Source organism: Pongo abelii, chromosome 12 (assembly GCF_028885655.2).
Source record: "Pongo abelii isolate AG06213 chromosome 12, NHGRI_mPonAbe1-v2.0_pri, whole genome shotgun sequence".
In the NCBI taxonomy this organism is placed as follows: domain Eukaryota; kingdom Metazoa; phylum Chordata; class Mammalia; order Primates; family Hominidae; genus Pongo; species Pongo abelii.
Window position 1 is genome coordinate 71,031,796 of NC_071997.2, and position 14,269 is coordinate 71,046,064.

Genomic DNA, 14,269 nt, shown 5'->3' on the forward strand with positions numbered 1-14,269 from the left:
CCCAAGATCGTGCCATTTTCTCTCCAACCTGGGCGACAGAGTGAGAGTGTGTCTCAGAAAAAAACCAAAACAAACAAAATAAACCTACATCTCTGGATTTTCATTTTCATCCTGTGTCCCCTCACCCTTCCACCTCCGCGAGACCGCTTAAAGAGAACCTTATGTAATTGCTAATGTGATATTCATACTCCTCTCATCCCCTGTGAAAAGGATAAAAATTTGGAATGTTCACTGCAGTAATAACACATTCAGGCTAGGTGTTGTGTGAAAACAGTGAATAGGGGAATAAGAAGGAATTCCAATAACGAATGCAAGGAATATACATCCTAAAGACATGTTTAAGAGAATAGGGAGGAGAACAAAAGTATTGAGGACTGGTGGTAAAGAGTTCAAGATGGGAAGGGAGAGTATGTATACAGTGTGAGAAAATTGGAGTAAAGAGAAAAAGCATGTGATAAATAATGTTGGCGGCTGTGAATTGGGTGTTTTTAAGCAGTTTTATTAACATATAAATACATATAAAATTCACTTTTTAAAATATACAAGTCAATGAATTTTATAATAGTAAATTTTTAGAGTTGTGCAGCTGTCACCATAGTCCAATTCTAGAACATTTCCATCACTTAAAAAAGATGTCTTTTGCCCATTTGTAGCCAGTACCTATTATTTCCAGCCTCACTAATCTACTTTCTGTCTCTGTAGATTTACCCATTTGGGGATATTTCATTTAAAAGGAATCAAATGATAGTAGTCTTTTTCTTCTGGCTTCTTTTCATTTAGTATACTCTTGTTCGTTTGTTTGAGGTTCATTGAGATTGCAGTTTGTCTTTGTACTTTATTCCTTTTTATTGCTTAATAGTATCACATTGTATAGATATACCACACTTGATCAATTACCAATTGATGGATATTTGGTTTGTTTCTACTTTTTTTTTGAGACACAGTCTTGCTCTGTCCCCCAGGCTGGAGTGTAGTGGCGCAATCTTGGCTCACTGCAAGCTCCGTCTCCCGGGTTCACGCCATTCTCCTGCCTCAGCCTCCCAAGTAGCTGGGACTACAGGCACCCGCCACCACTTCTGGTTAATTTTTTGTATTTTTAGTAGAGACGGGGTTTCACCGTGTTAGCCAGGATGGACTCGATCTCCTGACCTTGTGATCTGCCCGCCTTGGCCTCCCAAAGTGCTGGGATTACAGGCGTGAGCCACCGCACCTGGCCTGTTTCTACTTTTTGATTAGTATACATAATGCCATATAAACATTTATGTAAAGTCCTTTTGTGATCATATGTTTTCATTTTTCATGGTAGATATTTAGGATTAGAATTGTTGCTTATATGATTAGTTTACCTTTAACTTTTATAGGAGCTGTCAAACTGTTTTCCAGTATACCTGCATTATTTTACATCCCCACTAGCATTGTAGGAGGTTTCCAGTTTCTCCCCGTTCTTGCCAGCAGTTGTTATTATCTAGATTTATTATTGCCATTTAGGGGGTATAAAGTAGCATTTCATCATGGTTTTAATTTGCATTTCCCTAATTATTAATGATGTGTAGAACACCTTTTTATGTGGTTATTTGCCATAATGTTTCTTCGTTCACAATATTGCCCAGTTTTTAATTGGATTCTTGGTTGTGTTTTATGGCTTAATGTGGTCTGTACTATAGACTGTTCTGTGTGTGCCTAAGAAGACTACATTCTGCTGTTGTCGTATGGGATTTTCTATGGGGTGTTCTATAGATGTCTATTAGGTCAAATTGGTTTGTAGCGTTGTTGTCTGTCTCGTATATTCTTGTTGCATTTTCTGCCTAGTTCTTCTCTATTATTGAAAGTAGGAGACCGAGTGCAGTGGCTCATGCCTGTAATCCCAGCACTTTGGGAGGCTGAGGCTGGTGGACCACCTGAGGTCAGGAGTTCAAGACCAGCCTGGGCAACATGGTGAAACCCCGTCTCTAAAATACAAAAATTAGCTGGGCCTGGTGGTGAATCACTTGAACCTGAGAGGTGGAGTTTGCAGTGAGCCGAGGTTGCGCCCACTGCACTTTGGCCTGGGCAACAGAGCAAGAGTCTCTCAAAAAAAAAAAAAAAAGTATTGGAGTCTCCAAATACATTTGATCCTGAGTGTTTGCAGATTTGGTCATCTCTGTATGAGCTCTGAAGCAAGATGACAGAGTGCCACCTTGTTTGACTTTAGCTGGGAATGTGCATATTGGAAAATTCTAATCTTTCACTGCTATGTGCATGTCTGTGAGTGCCTATGAAGATGCCACAAGTATTGATTTTGGAGTTGCAAATAAATTGCAGCAAATGGATGAGTTCACAAATATAGAAACCTTGGAAGAGAAGAAAAAGTATTTTTCTTTCTTCACAAATATGGAATATGGAGATGGAGGTGCTGAGGGGCAGTGTGGTGGAGTGTAAGAAGCCCTGGCACCACTTGGATGCGGTTTGAATCCCAACCCTAGCACTTGTTTAGGCATAGGGGTTGGCCTCAGGCAAGGCATCTAAACACTTCTGAACCTCATTTTCTCTCTTTTTTTTTTTTTTCCTGAGATGGAGTCTCGCTGTGTTGCCCAGGCTGGAGGGCAATGGCACGATCTCGGCTCACTGCAACCTCTGTCTCCTGGCTTCAAGCGATTGTGCTGCCTCAGCCTCCTGAGTAACTGGGATTACAGGCGCCTGCCACCACGCCTGGCTAATTTTTGTATTTTTCATTAGAGACAGGGTTTCACCATGTTGGTCAGGCTGGTCTTAAGCTCCTGACCTTGAGCAGTCCACCCGCCTTGGCCTCCCAAAGTGCTGGGACTGCAGGTGTGAGCCACCGTACTTGGCCACGCCGTTTTCTCTTTTGTAAAATAGAGAAAATAGAGTCAACCAGAATGAGAGGTTTTTCAGATTCAAGATCTGTGTATGATATCTATATTATGTACATATTTCCTGTAGGGCCAAGGGTTCAGTATTAACTAATTCAGTGTTTGCAGTGACTCTGTAGAATATAACTAATGCGAGTAACAAGAATCAGCTGTATTGTTGAATTGTCTATTTCTCCTTTTAATTCTGTCATCAGTTTTTGCTTCATGTATTTCAGGAATTCTTTTGTTAGGTCCATATGTATTCCTGATAACTTGATCCTTTTTTTCATTTTAAATGTCCTTCTTTGTCTCTTTGAGACATTTTTTGGCTTAGTCTATTTTATTTGATATTGGTATAACCACTGAACCTTTCTTAAGCTTATTGTTGGCATGGCTTATCTTTTTCCATTCTTTTATTTCAGTCTGCTTGTTTTGAAGCTAAAGTATGTCTTAGGGGTAGCATATAGTTGGATCTTTAAAAAAAAATCTAGTCATATAATCTCTGCCTTGATTAGAGTTCTTAATTCACTAATTATTTTATATAGCTTGTTTTACATCTGTCATTTTGCTGTTGGTTTTCTGTGTTTCTCATATCTTTTCTCTATTTCTCCTTTACTATCTATTTTTATAGTATATATATAGATTCTAGTGTGTCATTTTAATTCCATTGATTTAAAAAATATCTTAATTTTCTTAGCGGTTTTATGGGTTAAATATGCATTTAACTTCATGACATTCATACTGATTTAACTCTAATCAAATAAGATAAACAACATTGCTCCTACGTAGCTCCATTACTGTTTGGGATAAGAAGTTAGCTATTAATCTTATTCTGGTTCCCTTGTGTATGCTTAGTTGTTTTTCTCTTACTCCTTTAAATCATTTGACTATATGTGTAGATGTGGATTTCTTTGTGTTTATCCTGGAGTTTGTTCTGCTACTTGGATGTGTAGATGAATGTGTTTCATCAACTTTGGGAAGTCTGGGGTATTGAAATATTTTTTTCTGGCACCTCTTCCAACTTTGACCCCCATTGCATGTACGTTTTCAGACCTCTGAATAGTGGTTATTAATAGTACTGTCCAATTTTATAGTCACATCGTTATTACAAAAGTCCCTGGGTCTCCCCTTTAAATTTTTGAGACAGTGTCTTGCTGTGTTGCCCAAGCTGGAGTGCAGCAACAGCGTGATTATGCCTTACTACAGCTCTCACCTGGACTCAAATGATCCTCCCACCTCAACCTGCATAGTAACTGAGACCACAGGCATGAGCCACCATGCCTGGCGGAAACAGGCTTTTATTACGTTGCCCAGCCTGGCCTGGAACTCCTAGGCTCAAGCAGTCCCCCCCCGACCTCAGTCTCCCAAAGTGCTAGGATTACAGGTGTGAACCACAGCACCAGCCTGGGTCTTCTATTAATGTCCTTTAATAGACTTAAATAATAGTGGAATTTTTTTTAGAAATTAATTTTGTTTCTTGAACTATTATGTAAATCAGAGAGTTGAATCTTATGGATCATAACTTCAGTAGGGCTACTCAGAAATAGGTAAAATATACCTAGTTTTATTTTTAATATTTTACCCTTTGAGGTCCATATGTCTAATTCCTAGTGTTTTTTTTTTAATAAATAAAAATTGTTAACATAAAATTCTATTATAGGATGTAAATTCTTCATTGGATATGCAATAAGAAAGAAAGTTACTTAATCCTTCCAGTTTATCTGTATATAATATAGTTGAAAAAATTGGGGACGTTTTATTATACAGTTTATTTTGAAACTTATTTTCTTCCACCCATTTTATAATATAGTCATATGGTACTTAATGACAGGGATACATTCTGAGAAATGCATCATGAGGTGACTTCATTGTACAAAGTTACACAAACCTAGGTGGTATAACCTGTTGCTGCTTGACTCCAAGCCTGTACAGCCTCTTACTGTACTTAATTCTGTGGGCATTTGTAAACATATGTAACTGTAAACATATTTGTAAACATAATTTGTAAACATATCTAACTGTAGAAAAAATAATGTAGAAAACCTGCAAAAAAGATAAAATAGGGTATTGCCTGTATAGGACGTTTACCAAGAATGGAGCTTGCAGGACTGGAAGTTGCTCTGGGTGAGTTGGTGAGTGAGCGCTGAGAAGATGTGAAGGCCTAGGATGTGACTCTACACTACTGTAGACTTTGTAAGCACTGTACACTTAGGCTACTCAAATTATTTAAAATTGTTTTTTTCTTCACTATTAAATTAACCTTAGGTTACTCTGAGGAAAACTTTTATTTAATTTTATCAACTTAAAATTTTTTAACGTTTTGACTCTTATAATAACATTTAAAACACAGACACGTTGTATGGCTATACAAAAGTATTTTTTCTTTATATCCTTATTCTGTAAGCTTTTTTCTTTTTTTTTTTTTTTTTTTTTTTTTTTACTTTTTAATAATACACATGGAGCTGTCATCTCCCATGCTGACAGTGCCTTTTTTTAAAAAAACTAGAAAGAGTATCCTTTAAAGATAAAAAGTATAGTAAATACATAAACCAGCAACAGTCATTTATTAAGTATTATATACTGTATGTACATGCTATATTTTTATATGACTGGCAGTGCAGTAAATTTGTTTACATCAGCATCACCATAAACCTGTGAGTAATGCATTGCTCTATGACATGGTGGCCACAGTGACATTAGGTGATAGGAATTGTTCAGGTCAATTTTAATCTTATGGGACCACTGTTGTATATTTGGTCCATCCTTTGGTCTGCCATTGACCAAATCATTATTATGCAGTACATGACTGTTACTTCACTTTTCATCTATTGAATCTTCAATAGTATCAGCCCAGGAGACTTACAGTTTGGCTTGGGGATAATTCTTTTGTTGTTCATCCTTTTGGTAACCTATTTTCCTGATATTATCTCATTATAAAGGGCATACTGGGAAACCTTTCCTGAGTGCTTCCATACATACTGTGGAAATTAAAAAGTGGGAAGGCAAAGACCTCGAGTAGGATAATACATCACTAAATCAGTGTTGCACTTGTGTACTTGGTGTTACTCGTTACCTTTTCAGTTATTTGTTGCTTGTTTATAAACTCAGGGAATTTGAATTTATAAATTCAGCATCATATTTCATTCTAGTTATGCTTTGTAGTATTCTATAAAACTGATTGTATCTAATTCTTTGTAATTCCTATGGGAACAAATTTAGGCTTTCAATTGAATCTACCTTTTAGACATGAGAAAAGATGACAATTTTTTTTAATGTACAATTTTTATTGCTTGACTTTAGGTCCATTGCAAAAGAACTTGCAGACTGGCTTATTAGCAACAATGTGGTGGAGCATATATTTGGACCAAATTTACATATTGAGGTTTGTGGATGATTACATGACTTCTCTGTTCTATTGATAGAGAAGAATATTTTTAAAAATTGATATTAAGTTTTTCTTTTCCAGATTATCAAACAGTGCCAAGTGATTTTGAATTTTTTGGCAGCAGAAGGGCGACTGAGTACTCAACATATTGACTGTATTTGGGCTGCAGCACAGGTAATATTAACAGCTCACATTTATTGAGTGCTTTGCTTATCATATGTTGTAAGTGCTTCTCTGTGAGGTAAATTCTATTATCCTGTTTTATAGCTAAGGAGACCAAGACATGGACAAGCTGGGACTGAAATCTGGCTTCCGAGTCCATGTCTTACTATGTTACTGGTAGAATGGAAGGAAATCAGAGTCAGTCAGTTGGAGCTTCTTCATGAAATCATCCTGGTTTAATAAAGAGACATTTTCCTGTTATTCTCATTTATACAGTCTACCCTTCTATCCTGAATTATTGTATTGGTATGTTTCTTGTCTGTTGTACTGTTTTTGTTTTTTTTGTTTTTTTTTTTAAATAGGCATATATCCACATGATTCAAAATTCCAAAAGTAAATATAAAAAATATATTACATGTTTTTCCTTTCTGCCCTATCTCTCAGGCATGCAGTTATTGTCCTCTCAGGTATATCGGATTTTTTTGTATAAATAGCGAACTGTATACATTTTTCTTCCTCTTTCTTTTTCACAAATGTAGCATGCCAACCAGACTTGGCTTTGGCTTTTTTTTTTTTTTTTTTTTTCCTTTCTTAATTTGTTCTGGAGATTTCTCATCAATATATGAAGTGCTTTTTATCTTCTTGTAAAACTGTATAGTGTTTAATTATTTTTTTCCCCAGTCTTTTTTTTTTTTTTTTTTTTTGAGACGGAGTCTTGCTTCGTAGCCCAGGCTGGAATGCCATGGTGCAGTCCTGGCTTACTGCAACCTCCGCCTCCCCGGTTCAAGTGATTCTCCTGCCTCAGCCTCCTGAATAGCTAGGACTATAGGTACGCGCCGCCATGCCCAGCTAATTTTTGTATTTTTAGTAGAGATAGGGTTTCACCATGTTGGTCAGGCTGGTCTCGAACTCCTGACCTCGTGATCCGCCCACCTCGGCCTCCCAGTGTGCTGGAATTACAGGCATGAGCCACCACTCCCAGCCCCCCGAGTCTTTTCTGTTACAAACAAGGCTGTAATAAGTAACTTCTAACATGTTCATTTCATCCTTGTGTAAAACTTTTGTGTAGCTATGATAAATTCTTACTTACAAGTAGAATTAGAATTACTAGGTTAAAGAATATGTGTGGTTTACTTGTGGTAGATACTGGTACGGCAGTTTCACTTTCCGCTTAATTTCGTCAGCACATTAAATTTCATGATCTTTGCCAACCTGATGGGTGAAAAGTGATATCATTGGTATTTTAAATTTGCGTTTCTTTTATTACGAGTGAGTTTGCAAATCTTGTGTTTAAGAGCCATTTTGTTGCTTTTTCTGGAATTGTTCATATTTTTTGCTATTTATCAATTGTTTTTCTTATTTTTTAATTTGTAGGAGCTCTTTATGTGTCACTGAAGTTGATCTTTTGTTTGTGATTACAACTTATTACTGTATCCTGGTTTGATGCCTTTTGATTTGCTTAAGGTGGTTTTTACTGTTCAGTTTCATATTTGTGGTTGTAGTTTTTATGGTCTGTGGATTTTGTATCTTGGTTTGAAATGCCTTCTCCATTCACAACATTATAAGAGAATTCTCCTTTAGTTTCTTCCTATGCATTTTCTATTGCAATTATATATCTTAATCTTTGATCCAGCTGGCATTTATGTTGGCTTAAAGTGTCATGTGTGTGTCCAACTTTCCTCCCTTTTTTGTTGTGCAGTTTTTCCAATTCCATTTGTTTACTAACTCTTCTTTCTGACTTGAGATACCAATTTTGTCTTGACTGGGTCATTTTTTGAACTTTCTAGACTGACCTATTTGTATGTATAATTATGATCTATACCAGGGATTGGTAAACTTATAGTCTGTGGGCCAGCTATGTGTTTTTGGAAATTTTTGCTACACAGACATGCCCTTTTTTTTTTTTTTTTTTTTGAGATGGAGTCTTGCTCTGTCACCCAGACTGGAGTGCAGTGGTGCGATCTTGGCTCACTGCAACCTCTGCCTCCTGGGTTCAAGGGATTCTCCTGCCTCAGCCTCCTGAGTAGCTGGGATTACAGGCACGGACCACCACGCCCAGCTAATTTTTGTATTTTTAGTAGAGACGGGGTTTCACCATGTTGGCCAGGATGGTCTCAGTCTCTTAACCTCATAATCCTCCGCCTTGGCCTCCCAAAGTGCTGGTATTACAGGCGTAAGCCAATGCGCCCGGCCTGATATGCCCATTCTTTTACATATTGTCTGTGGTGGCTTCCACAGCACAACAGCAGAGTTCAGTAATCATAACAGAGACACTGTCACCCCTAATCCTAAAATATTTACTTTCCAGTCCTTTAAGAACGTGTTCATTGAGTTTATACTAATTTTTTTCTTTTTTACTTGCATCTTTGTAATATTTTTAAATGCTTGAGACGACTAGTCCTTCCTCATTATTGTCATAACTTTTCTTATTTATTTCTTCATATGAATTTTAGCATTGAAGTAAAATATTTTCATTATGTTAATGATGATTAATTTGAGAACTGAAGTTCTGTCTTTCTGTCCAAAGTATGATACTCTTTTTCTTTTTTCTTTTGCATTATTCACAGTCTCAAAGTTATTTGTATATAGATTTTTATTTCGTGCTATGCTTAATCTAAGGAATTTGTTTTTTATTGCTATTATAAATTGTGATTTCTTCAGTTATATTTCTTCCGTTATGTTGCTATTTCTTTTATTGTATTTAGTGATGGAGATATAGAGATATATATAAAATTAAAATATTTTTCATTACTAATGATTGTGTGCCTTGAGCCTTCACTGAATTCTTAGGTTGGTTGTGGTAGATTTTCAGTGTATTTTCTTTGACTTCCCGTGTCTAACATTGTGTGCTTGTTTGTTTGAGATGGAGTCTCCAGCCCTCACCTAGGCTGGAGTGCAGTGGTGTAATTAGCTCATTGCAGCCTTGAACTTCTGGGCTCAAGTAGCTGAAACTACAGACACGAGCCACCACCTGGCAGATTGCACGCGCGCGCTTGTGCTTCTAAACATATTTAAATTGCCTTATAAGACATTGTTGCATACTGCTAGCATGTGAAGTCATAACTATACTTGAGTTATAGTCTGGCCACTGCAATAGCCCTTTCTATATTACGTTTCATAATTTGAATCTTAGTCCTTCTTGCCCTTTCAGGAACTGTAACTAGGAGGGATTATTTCTTCCTCTATCACATATTCATATCTCTTGTCTGTACTGGATTTTTTATGTTGTGGGTCTCTTGATATGCCTTTGCTGTTTGTTCTGTTGCCAAGGCTAGAGTACGGTGGTGGAGTCTTGACTTGCTGCAGCTTCTGCCTCCTGGGCTCAAGTTATTGTTCCCACCTCAGCCTCCTAAGTAGCTGGGACTACAGATGCACACCACCATGCCTGGCTAATTTTTGTGTTTTTTTGCAGAGACGAGGCTTTGCCTTGTTGCCCAGACTGGTCTCGAACTCCTGAGCTCAAGCGATCCTCCTGCCTTGCACTCCCAAAGTGCAGGGATTATAGCTGTGAGCCACCACACCTGGCCACTTTCATATTTCTAAGAGACAACTAGATAAATGTTGTACATACTTTGGAGTTTCATATACTTTTGTAATACTGCTGTCTCTCAAATGGAACTCTTGTCTGGCAACTTCTCGGGGAATAGTATTGGAGGCATAACTACTCATAATTTTCTCATTTGTCTCATCAAGCTTTCATTTCAGGTTGTAGGACTCTAAATGAGAGAATGTACAGTGGTACCAGTATCTGTATTTACGTGCAATTACTTTACGTAGTTTTCTCTCCCAGGGAAGATATCTGGTGGATGGGTTACCTGTATGTTGGCTGCTTGTGTTTTTCTGACTGATGGATGGCTGACAGAAAGAATCATACTTTATAGAAAACTTCATTTAAGTCCCGTCTCCATCTCCATGTCTTCCTTCTGTCCATCAAATCTGTTATTCTGAGCCCAGAATCTTTCTCAGTTAGGTTGGAAAGATCGTCTCACCTACCTCCTCTATAGCTTTCTTACAACTTACTCTGAGCTACGACTTTCTTTACCTATTACATTTTAAAAAGGTATTCCCTGTCTGGGCGTGGTGGCTCACGCCTGTAATCCCAGCACCTTGGGAGGCCAACGTGGGTGGATCACAAAGTCAGCAGTTCAAGACCAGCCTGACCAACATGATGAAACACTATCTCTACTAAAAGTACAAAAATTAGCCAGGCATGGCGGCGCATGCCTGTAATCCCAGCTACTGAGGAGGCTGAGGCAGAGGTTGCAGTAAGCTGAGATCACGCCATTGTACCCCAGCCTGGGCAACAGAGTGAGACTCTGTCTCAAATAAATATATAAATAAATAAATAAATAGGTATTCCCAGTCATTTTAATCTTTCAGAAATGTGTAAGTTTTGTGTTTGATGGGAACTTTAATTTTCTTTGTGGGTTTGTTCTTTTTATTATAAAGTACAGTAATGATTTTCTTCTCTAGAGGATGATGAAATTCAACAATTTTCTCCTACTTTCTCATTTTCCACCTCCCAGTTTTTATTGTTACTTGTATTTTATCAAATATTATAACATTTAGATTATATACTATAACCGTAATTCCCACAGTTGTTTAGTATTATGCTATATTTAGGTATGTGACTCTGACAAATCCTTTTTCCTCAACTCCTGTTTTTCTCATTCCTTTCTTCCTTACTCCAGAATTAATTGTATTTATTCTTCTTATGGATTTCACAGAGTAGGCTTTTGTTTTTCCTGAAGAGAAATTTGTGGATGTTATATTCCAGAGTTGTACACACTTGAAATGTCTCTTTTGTTTATTCTTAAAGAAGAGTTTGAGTGAATGTTCTCCTCATTTCCTGCTGACAAGATTTTTCTCTCATGTGGTTTGTCTTTTTTTAAAGTGCTCATTGATCCCATGAGGGTTTTTGTGTTCTGTTTTGTTCTGAGTTTTTGAAGGCATATATACATACATACATATATACACATAAATATACACACACATTTATAAATAAACACACGTTTGTGTGTGTGTGTGTGTTTGTATTTTGAAATGGAGTCTTGCTCTGTTGCCCAGGCTGGAGTGCAATGGGGCAGTCTCAGCTCACTGCAACCTCTCCCTCCCTGGTTCAAGCAATTCTGCCTCAGCCTCTTGAGTAGCTGGGATTACAGGCACACACCTCCATGCCTTGCTAATTTTTGTAGTTTTAGTAGAGACGGGGTTTCACCATGTTGGTCAGGCTGGTCTCAAACTCCTAACCTTGTGATCTGCCTGCCTTGATCTCCCAAATTGCTGAAATTATAGGCATGAGCCACCACGCCCAGCCTATTTATTTATTTATTTATATTTTTAAATTATTTTTTTGAGACAGAGTCTTGCTCTGTTGCCCAGGCTGGAGTGCAGTGGTGCGATCTTGGCTCACTGCAACCTCCATCTCCCGAGCTCAAGCAATACTTGTACCTTAGCCTCCCTAGTAGCTGGGATTACAGACATGCACCACCACATTGTCTAATTTTTGTATTTTTAATAGCAATGGGGTTTCATCATGTCAACTAGGCTGGTCTCAAACTCCTGACCTGAAGTGATCTGCCTGTCTCGACCTCCCAAAGTGCTGGGATAATAGACATGAGCCACTGCGCCTAGCCTTGGTTGAAGGCTTTTAATATATATGTACTTTTTCTTGTATTTTCCTTTTATTTTATATTGTCGCAAAATATGTATAACAAAACTTAGCATTTTCACCATTTATATGTGTACAAGTTAGTGGGATTAAAGATATTCATAATGTTGTGTAACTATCACCACTATCTGTACACAAAACATTTTCATCATCACCAGTAACAACTTTGTACCTATAAAATAATAACTCTTAATTTCCTTCTTCCTTTCAGCCCCTGGTTTCTTCTATTTCACATTCCTTTTTTGGAGACAGCGTCTTGCTGTATCACTCGTGCTGGATGCAGCAGCGCGATTACAGCTCACTGCTGCAGACTCAAAACTCCTGGGCTCAAGTGACCCTCCGGCCTCAGACTCCTGAGTAGCTGGGACTAAAGCATGCCTACCTAATTTTTGTATTTTTTGTAGAGATGGTGTCTTGTTGTATTGCTTAGGCTGGTCTCCGGTGTTTGGGCTCAAGCCATTCACCTGCCTCGGTCTCCCAAAGTGCAGGGATTATAGGTGTGAGCCACCACGCTCAGCTGTTTTACATTTTGTCTTCTTCTGTCTCCATGAGTTTACCTATTCTAGGTACCTCATATAAGTGGAATCATAATATTTGTCCTTCTCTGTGTGGCTTACTTTACTAACATAATGTTTCCAAAGTTGTTTTATAGGTACAAAGTTGTTATTGGTGATGATGAAAATGTTTTGCGTACAGATAGTGGTGATAGTCTGTCATAGCATACATTAAAATTTCATTCCTTTTATGACTAATATTCCACTGTATGTATATACTGCATTTTATTCATCCATCAGTGGACATTTGGGTTGTTTCCACCTTTTGGATATTATGAGTAATGCTGCTGTGAACATGGGTTTACAAATATCTGTTCAATTTCCTGCTTTCAGTTATTTTGTGTATACAGTCATGCGTTGTATAACCATGTTTCAGTCAACAACACACCACATACATATACAACAGTGTTCCCATAAGATTATAATGGAGCTTATTATAATTCGTATCACCTCGTGACATTGTGATAGCTGTCCTAGTATAATGCAACAAATTACTTTTTCTGTGTTATTTACCATTGAGTTACAGTTGCCCCTACAGTATTCAGTACAGTAACATGCTATACAGAAGCAGTAAACTATAGCATATAGCCTAGGTGTGTAGTAGACTCTACCATCTTTTGTGTAAGTATGCTCTGATGTTCACAAGAGGGCATTTCTCAGAGCGTATCCCTATCCTTAAGCCACACAGGACCGTGTACCTAGGAGTAGGATGTCTGGATCACATGGTAATTCTGTGTTAAACTTTTTGAGAAGGCACCAAATTGTTTTGCACAGCAGCTGCACCATTTTACATTCTCACCAGTGATACCAGAGGGTTCTGGTTTCTCCACATCCTTGCCAATACTTGTTACTCCCATTTTGGGGAAAAAAATTCAGCTATCCTAGTAGGTGTGAATTTGTGTCTCATTGTGTTTTTTATTTGCATTTTCGTGATGATTAATTATATTGAACATGCTTTCCTGTGCTCATTGGCTATTTGCATATTTGCTTTGGAGAAATGTCTGTTCATGTCTTTTGCCCATTTTTGATTGGGTTTTGTTTGGTTTTCTTTTGAGTTTTACAAAAAATATTCTAGATGTTAATTTTTTAAATCAGGTATATAATTTGCATATAATTTCTCTAAGTCTGTTTTTCTTTTTAAATTGAGATATAATAGGCAAATATTGAGAAATACTATACAAATATAAAAATTATGTATTTAAGGTGTACAACTTGATGTTTTAATGTGCATGGTGTGAAATAATCACTACAGTCAAGCTAATTCACATATCTATTACCTCACATAGTTACCATTTTCTTTCAAGTATGCAATACAGTATTGTTAACTGTAGTCACATTGCTGTACATGAGATCTCCAGAATTTACTCATTTTGGAGAACTTAAACTTTATACCCTTTTACTGATGTCAGCTTATTTCTCTCTCCTCCTGTACTCTCTGCTTCTTTGACTACTTTAAATTCATCATGTAAGTGAGACTATGCAGCATTTATCTTTCTTTGTCTGGTTTATTTCACCTAGCATAATGTTTTCTAGGATCAGTCATGTTGTCAAAAATGGAAGGATTTCCTCCTTTTTAAAAGCTGAATAATATCGCTATGTGTGTATGTATATGTACACCACATTTTGTTTATTCATCTGTGGAAAGATG

General features: G+C 37.3%; 1 protein-coding gene across 5 annotated transcripts in view; it reads left to right on the forward strand.

Annotated features, from left to right (window-relative positions):
• The window catches only part of USP34 (ubiquitin specific peptidase 34), a 281,740-nt gene that overhangs the window by 92,295 nt on the left and 175,176 nt on the right, over positions 1 to 14,269 (forward strand). For all 5 annotated transcript variants that reach the window (XM_024242030.3, XM_054547514.2, XM_054547516.2 and 2 more), the window contains 2 exons: positions 6,150 to 6,231; positions 6,316 to 6,408. In XM_024242030.3, coding sequence (XP_024097798.2) covers positions 6,150 to 6,231; positions 6,316 to 6,408 — 175 coding nt within the window. The remainder of the gene's footprint in view (positions 1 to 6,149; positions 6,232 to 6,315; positions 6,409 to 14,269) is intronic.